Here is an 8,013-nt window from a genome sequence, read left to right on the forward strand (position 1 = left end):
GATTAATACTTGCTGCTGCATTCTCTTGCATGATAAAAGCTGCGCTGCACCTGCTGCAGTACTTGCTAGTCAGGTTGTCGAAGGCAAATGCGTAAGTAAACTGCTAAAAATCATTAAATGTCCCTTACCCAAATGTACTTGCTAGCATTCGATTGTTTTTTTTTTTATTTTAAAATTGCCTTTTGTAATAGCTTTTTAACTAACTTTAAAAACAAACATCTAACGATAAGCTAATTGTGAGAAGTTTTAACACCACTAACGATTGTGTGTATTGGAGGAGATTAGTTAATACGCCGCATAGAAGAAAATTAACAGAAAAAGCTATGAAGATAGCGTGAAAATCTTCAAAAATTACTTAAGCACTCTAGCAACGAAGATATATTATCTTCATTGAACATAATGCTTGGGTTTCGTTTCATTAAGAATTTATTAGAACATGCTCGACATAGTTGAAGAACAGACCGTACCTTTACACATAGTATCACTTAGTACTTTCAGTGGCACTAGAAATGTGAAAGAAGTGCCATGAAATATGAACAGGAAAACCACACTCTTCTTTCCAGCGTTTAGACGTTGGTATTTCGATAGACGCGCTTTAGCAGCAGAAATTTAATATACGAAGCTTCAATCTATATAACAGTGAATGCGTTTTGAAGTGTGAAGGCGACGAGCATGTTGATCTAGTAACAGGCGGAAAGCTGCTAGAGTTTCGCTTCGCTAAAGACGCGGTGCTTCCGGAAACGGGTCGAATTTATTGCACGTTTCGCTACCAAATATGAAGGAAAAAGAATGGCACGTGAACTATGGTAGGAGGTTCTCCATTTTCGTCCAGATTTCCAATGCCACTTGGCAGCGTTTTACCGCTATCGAGCTACTCATTTAACCTTCGACATTATCCGACACTCATCGTACAGTATGGTTGCAGAGAATTGCATGGCGGAGTGGCAACATTTTCCTATCGCATTTACGTAGATCGAGCCTGGCCGGTACGTGTATGCCACAATTTACGTTATCAGCGAGCTAGCACAACAAAAAAAGGTGTCCATTCGTTGCATCGCACATGCATTTGCACATGAAACGGGCCAAAGAAAACACACAAAACTCAACGCTCGAACGGGACGCGAATCCTTGAATCAAGTACCCAAGGGCGACGAGAAAAAGCGCCGCGGGTTTTCCGGGACCGGTCGATGGTGCGACGATTTTCCTGGATTAGTTCCGTACGAGTGGGCACAGGCAGCTGTGCGCAATCGCGAGCGAGACGCACCGAGGCGTGATCAATTTATCGATTTTTCTTGCTTCCCGGCTCCGGGAGAAAAACCAAACCCCCTTTCACGTGCTCGACCCGCCATAGGGGGAACGTTCGATGCACCCGGACCGGTCTAAATTATAATCGTCCTTTCGAATGAATTGATTGCATTAATTCGGGCGCGCCTTTCCAACGTTTGACAAGATCATCTGGTGGCTGTTCAGCTCCCATTTATAGGGACCTTCGGAAGGCTTCAGCTCCTTCGTTGTGCTGCTGTCTGTTTCGTGTGGGGTTTGCGCAATTTTCCTGCAATCACCAACCGGTTAGTGCTTTACAGATGACGTTCAGACATCCGTGGCGTTTATTTGGCGTCAAATACAACGGAAATCCTTCGGTGAAGCTGAAATCAGGCATCGTTACGATCGATTCGCTTGCCGTGTGCATTTCTAGCGGTTTGTGAGATGTTGATTAAAAACCAAGAAACCAATTGCTCCTTAAAGTCCCGTGATACAGGAGCTCGGTTTGGCGATCCTTCGAGCATACCATGGAACAGCGCCAGCCATTTCGGTGATGAGGACCGATTACTTCCGGCTGAGAAGGCTTCAACGTCCGCTTCACTGACCTCCATACCCGCCGACGGTTGCGTTACGCATGAATGGCGGCCATTCGCCTTCGTCCTTTTCCGCGGTCCAACCCCTTCTTTACTATCGGCACAGTCTGTGCAACATCGTGGCCGCGTGCGTGATCCTTGCCCGACCCCCTGTTCAAGGATATTATTCCCATTCCCGTGAGGAACAGTGCAAAATTGTGAATGTGAACTAGCGTACCGAGGTGGTGTGGTACAGCATTTTCGTGAGCTCGCGTGTGCCCTTCCGTTTCCTTCACTCGATGGCTGCGTGAAAGATTCCCTTTTCTCGTGCCGCTTGTCCCATTTGCCGGCGTATTTCTCGCGCTCCCTGCTTCAAGGGTCTCAAGAACAATCCATACTTCCGGCTCAACGAGAGCATCCCCCACCATCGTCCAACAGCGCTGGCCCAGCGTTTGGTCGAGTTTGTAAATTAAAACAAGCGTTTTCCCTCGTGCCATAATCAGCCGACTCGCGTTACTATCTTACATCTCTGGGTTAAGGGATGTGCGTCCGGTTCGAGATGAACTGCCACAAGAGCCCTCTTTTCTTTTTTTTTGCTAGAATGTCCTCTCCGTTTCCCGCCGCGTGTGCGCGTGTGTGTGTGTGTGTAATTGAGATGACGACAGGGCAATTGTGGGAACAATCAAAACGCCCTAAACTCGCACAACGCCAATTTGCCCGATCGAGGGCACAACGCGGCACAACGAAGGGGAAACATTGGCGAAACCTTCGAAAGGGCGTCTCGGGGAATGGGAATGAAGCGAAGGGTGCTTGGATGTCCGGTTCTAAAGGGTGCCAGCGGAAGGATGAATGTGCGAATGGGATAATCTGTTTCTTCTTTTGTTGGGACATTTAATTTCGCTTGCTGCACAGTGCGACCGACACACGAAGAATTGCATGTACTTTTCGTAATTGTTTTGGAAACAAAATAAGAGCCTAATTTTGAATGATGCATTTAATCGAAGTTCAGCTTATTACATGTAGAATCGGTCAGAAATGTACACAAAATGTTTTGCCGTCAAATTGACTCACGAACAAGTGTATGAGAACTGCATTTCCATCATCTGCAAGTTGTTTTTTTCCAAGCTACTACAATTTGTTTGCATTTTTGTGCTCCTTCTCCGTTGTATAATGCACATTTTCTCCCGAAACTAAGCCAGGAGGGTGCTGACACGATTGGTGGATGGCCCGCGCGGCCTAGGAAGGATGATGGCCCCCTTGATTTTCTATTTTCACGCTTCACTACGATTGGATAATACGCGAAAGGGCGCCGGGAGGGCTTGTGTGATCCCTTCGCCGAGTGAGATGTACGGCCACTTCCTTGCGACAACAGGAGAAAAAGAAAAAAAACCCAAGCAGCAATAGGCATGGAAGGATAAAACGAGAGCGAATGCACATACCGACAGAAATTTCCATCTGAATGGGCATCACTCATTTAGCGAGTTTGCGCAGAGCAACGTTACGGGGGGAAATGTGTGTGGATGAAGGACCGAGAGTGTGGGTGGGTGAAGCGAGGGAACGCCGAAATCAAAAGGGGGTTGAAATTTGGGCCGGGAAATGCGCTAGGGATCGAATCTTTTTTTTTAAGTATTCTGTCGTTGATTGCGAATAGTTTTTCCTGCCCGTCGGATGTTGAAATGCGCATTTGAGCCCTTTAAATCAATATTTTGTTTTTGTAAGGATCTCGAATACCAAAAAGTTATTCCAACAACATTGTCAAAAACATTTGAAATCTTAATTTCAATCCTCAATGCAAGCGTGAGCCTTTATATAACCCGCAGCCTTATTTAAAGGTGCATTTTTAAGTTGTTTTTTTTATAACTGCATTTATATGCATGCATGCATCCTAATTAGCAAAATGTCCATGGCATCCTTATAAAGTTGGCTAAGAAATGCTCTTCTCTTGTGTGTTCTATTTCTCCTCTCGAACCAGCTCCTATTCGAAAAGGAACGGACAATCCTGCCTGAGAAACTGGAAACTGACGTTCTAACACTATCCTTGAGACAAACCGTTCTTTATCTCTTGCTCCAGATCATCACTAACCAACACACACTTGATAGGTCAACGAAGCATAACTGCAACTTCATCAACAGCGAGCGCCACCGAACTTTTATGCTCAGTTTTTATTTTCTTGCATTTACGTATGTCTCTAAATCAAACAACAGCCAAACCACGATGTTTTCGTCTCTTTTCTTTGTTCTTGTAGACTTTTCTTGCAGCCAAACTAATCGTAACGTTTTTTACTGTATTTTTTTTTTTGCAACAGCTAACCTCATTAACTGATCTAATATCCTTGTACTTGTATGCTATCGGTTATCAATGGGCAATCAATAATTACGGAATTCATGGGTTCAAGGGGTTGTAATTTGCGTAGCTTCCACCCACCTGGTGATGGACCTTCCGGGATACTAACACTCTGTTCTCTTCTCATTTCTTCGCACCCTTGCGACCCTCCTGCGTTCTCCCGCCACCTCCCTGCCATAGGTGTGGTTCTCGAACCGTCGTGCGAAGTGGCGTCGCGAGGAAAAGCTGCGCTCACAAAAGCGCCTCATCAACCACGTGGGTGTAGGTGGAGGTGGTGGCGGTGGCGGTCTAGGTAGTGGAGGGCTCGGTTCCGGCGGGCTTGGCGGTCAGTCAGGTGGTGGTGGAGGCGGCGGTGGTGGCCCAAATGCGAGCGTCATCGGAAGCATCGGTTCGACGGCACTTTGTTCGCCTTCAGCCGCCGCCGCCGCCAAAATCTACCAATCTGAGTACGACAACCCGTACGGGGCGGCAGCGGCGGCGGCAGTAGCCGCCGGCCAACCCACACCCTCCGACTGCTACAGCAACGCGATCAGCAACTCAGCAGCCGCCGTCGGCCTAATGTCCTCACAGCCGCCACGTGACAACTACCAGTACTTGCTGTCGGACTCGCTGCATTCGCTCAGCATGCCTTACTCCTTCCACCACCGGCTTCCATGCAGCTCACCTTCCGCCGTTCAGCCGATGGACCTCAACACACACTCAGCTGCTTCAGCAGCGGCAGCGGCTGCTGCAGCCGCCTCAGCAGCCGCCTACAGCCAATCCATCAGCATGACGGATCTGTCACAGATGACACCGCCTAGTGCGGCGGCTGCGGCGGCTGCTGCTGCCGCTGGGTTACCCCCCGTACCCCCGCGCCACCTGCCCATCATCACCAGCGCCATCTCGTCCAATCTGGCGGGTGGTGGCGGAGGTCCAGCGGGTAGCTCCGGGGCGGCTGGCAACAACACGTCAGCGAACGAGCTGGAGACGGGCGGTGGCGTGGTATCGGGGGCTGGAAGTGGTGGAGCAGGCGGTGGAAGTGGTGGCGATGGAAGTGGCAGTGGAGCTGGCAACAACACCAGCCAGCAGCAGCAACAACAGCAGCAGCAACAGCAGCCGCCTCAGCAGACCAGCGGCCATTACATTACGAGGCTGGAATAATCTTCAATCCCTTCGGCGGCGGCAGCGGCGGCCGCGGCAGCTGCGGCGGCGGCGGCAGCAGCGGCAGCGGCGGCCATGTTACCCATGCTGCATCCCCCTCACCCATCCTCCTCATCTACTCCTCCGTCCTGCTCCACCAGCTCCTCTTCGCATCAGCCGCCGCTGCTTTCTCATTCGCAACAAGGACATCAACAACAGCAGCAACAGCAACAGCAGCAGCAACACCATCTCCTTCATGGTGGGCTTGCTGTTTCTGGCGGATCCCTCTCCTCCCCTCCACCCCCCGCCACCTCGAAGATGTCGGGGGATCTGGTGTCAGGACTATCCCACCATCTTTCGCTGTTGTCGTCGTCCTCGACGTCCTCTTCGACGTCCTGCATGTCGTCGCCTTTAGGAGCGCTGGTGCAGTCCTCCCATCGTCACCAGACCCACCATCACCTTCATCATCACAGCTCCCACCCTCTCCACGACCACCTCCACCATTACCACCAACAGCAACACCAACAACACCAGCAACATCAGCAACATCAGCAACAACATCGACAGCTCCCGGTTTCGCTAAGATCTCCGAGTCACTCGCCCCTTCTGGTGGGTGCTCTTCTACCCGTTCCACCCACCACCTCCCTAGATCCTGCCTCGTGTTCCTCTGTCCCTGGTGCCCACCTCTCCTCCCACTCCTCGCTCGCACATTCCCCGCAGGACTCCCCACAGCTAGACTTCCAGCATGGCACTTCGCCCCATGGGCATCTCTTCCGTTCCGCTAATCGAGCCCTTTTCCGTCATCCCGACTCCCCGCCACCCTCCATCCCCGCTCCACCATCCCTTGGCATCGAGCAGGGTGGGGACACCGAAAGGCCGTGCCGAGACTGAGCACCTTCCCTGTGACCTTCCCCGTGACCTTGCCGCCATGCCTGTTGCCTTCGAAATCGACTCTCTCAGCGACTCCTGTGTTGGGGCTCTAGTTTTCTCCCCTCCCCTCCCCCCCCCCCCCCCCCCCCCGACACACACACACACACCTCCACCTTCCCCCACGTGTTGGGACACTGCGCGGACAGGATAAGAAAGGACATGAGCAATTTAGGTAAATGTGTCAGCAACGATGCAAAACGATAATGTGGCGATGAAAAACGAGAGCGTGGAACTCAAAATGTTCTACGAATTAGAGCAGCATAGAGGAGTAGGAGTTTACGCTGGCGGCTGATTTAAAATATGGTAGTTCTGAACGCATTGTGATAATACCGTAATACGTGTTAATTAACGAAATGAAGAAACCATTTGCAAATACCATTGAAGCACATGTATGTAATGTATGTATGAATGTAACGTATGGATGTACGCCTGTACATGATTCACATTATACCTTGATCTGGAAGGTTTTAGTTCGACGCCCACCCGTAAATATATGTGAACTGAACGGAGGATGGATGACTTTTAACCCGCAACTGGTTATGTTTCGTTGTTTGTTTTAAGCTTCCGTGACTTCCGTTGAGTTTTTATGCAGACCATTCCCAATGGTTTTTATTCTTTAAGAAGCGCATGAGCTGAAGTCCGATGGCATCTCTCGCACGCATTTTAACGAGCCCATTTCGGTGTTCAATTCTTTCCTTTCCCCCAAGTCTAAGTCGAGAATAAAGCAACATACAAACGATCTAAATGAATCCTCCGTATCGGACGGAACCGCGCGCGCATAGGCGGCGTCTTTTTAGAGCTTTTTTAGCGATTATATTACACGTTTCTACAACAAAATAATAAATACTGATGGCCTGAACGTAATCGATAGGAATGTTTGTTTCAATCTTTTATTCAGCAGCTCGATCGGGACATTGCGGCCCAGGAGGATAAGTGAACGTTCGAGATTTGCGCGCTCGCTCGCCGTGCTCATAGAGTGCGGTGTTTGTGCGCCGTTTGTTGAGTGCTATACGTGGACGGCTATAAATATTGATGTAACTTGTTATGCTATTTGTTCAATATGCCGGCTTCGTGAGCGAAACCGAAACGAAAAACGAACGAGTGCGTAGGGTTTATGTAGGCAACGAGCATAGTGCATCACTTTCATAATTAAGTTTCTACACGCCGCGAGGACGAACTGTCAACTCGTGTTTCCATGTACTCTCCTGTAAGCCCTAAGGGCACCATAAATCATTCGTTCCAAACTGAAACTAGATTTACACGGAGCCCCAAAAGCTCTGCCAGCCCGCAATGGCGGACAACTTTTCACTAGCTGTCACATGAAATAGAACCAATAATGCTAACATTAAGAATTGTACTGCAGAACAGCAACAAAAATCATGGTTGGTTTCTTACGGTTTATTTGTATATCTTGCAAACATAGTTGTGATTCACAATGCAACGTTTATGTGAAAACGAAAACAGTATTATGGTGAAAAAATAGCCAGAGAAGCAATATGATCCAAGATTAAGAATACCTGGAGTGAATAGAAAGAAGCAGTGTTGGGGAAATATCATTAAAGAGAAATTGATTGATCCGGCAATAGATATGCGCGCGCAGGAAGAAACAAAATTGTGAGAAATTTAAATAATGTGGATGAAAAGAGAGAAGAGAGAAAATATCATGCTATAAAAAGACTTCAAAAGACTTGTGTATGTGTACTTTTCTTACTTATCTTTTTTTTTACTCTAGTTAAATGGTTTCGGGTAAACTTGGTTGTGGAAATCTAATCTAATCCCATTTTG

General features: G+C 48.6%; 2 protein-coding genes across 2 annotated transcripts; both read left to right on the forward strand.

Annotated features, from left to right (window-relative positions):
- The first annotated feature begins 4,737 nt into the window (after positions 1–4,737).
- Positions 4,738–5,319, forward strand: LOC128729240 (homeobox even-skipped homolog protein 2-like). Its single transcript, XM_053822902.1, has one exon. The coding sequence runs from the start codon at positions 4,738–4,740 to the stop codon at positions 5,317–5,319; it is 582 nt and encodes a 193-aa protein (XP_053678877.1).
- A 75-nt stretch (positions 5,320–5,394) lies between these two features.
- Positions 5,395–6,189, forward strand: LOC128728389 (mastermind-like domain-containing protein 1). The gene has a single exon (XM_053822011.1). It carries the CDS (start codon positions 5,395–5,397, stop codon positions 6,187–6,189), a length of 795 nt encoding a protein of 264 aa, XP_053677986.1.
- Positions 6,190–8,013: the final 1,824 nt, after the last annotated feature.

The sequence above is a fragment of the Anopheles nili genome, chromosome X (genome assembly GCF_943737925.1).
Source record: "Anopheles nili chromosome X, idAnoNiliSN_F5_01, whole genome shotgun sequence".
Lineage (NCBI taxonomy): Eukaryota > Metazoa > Arthropoda > Insecta > Diptera > Culicidae > Anopheles > Anopheles nili.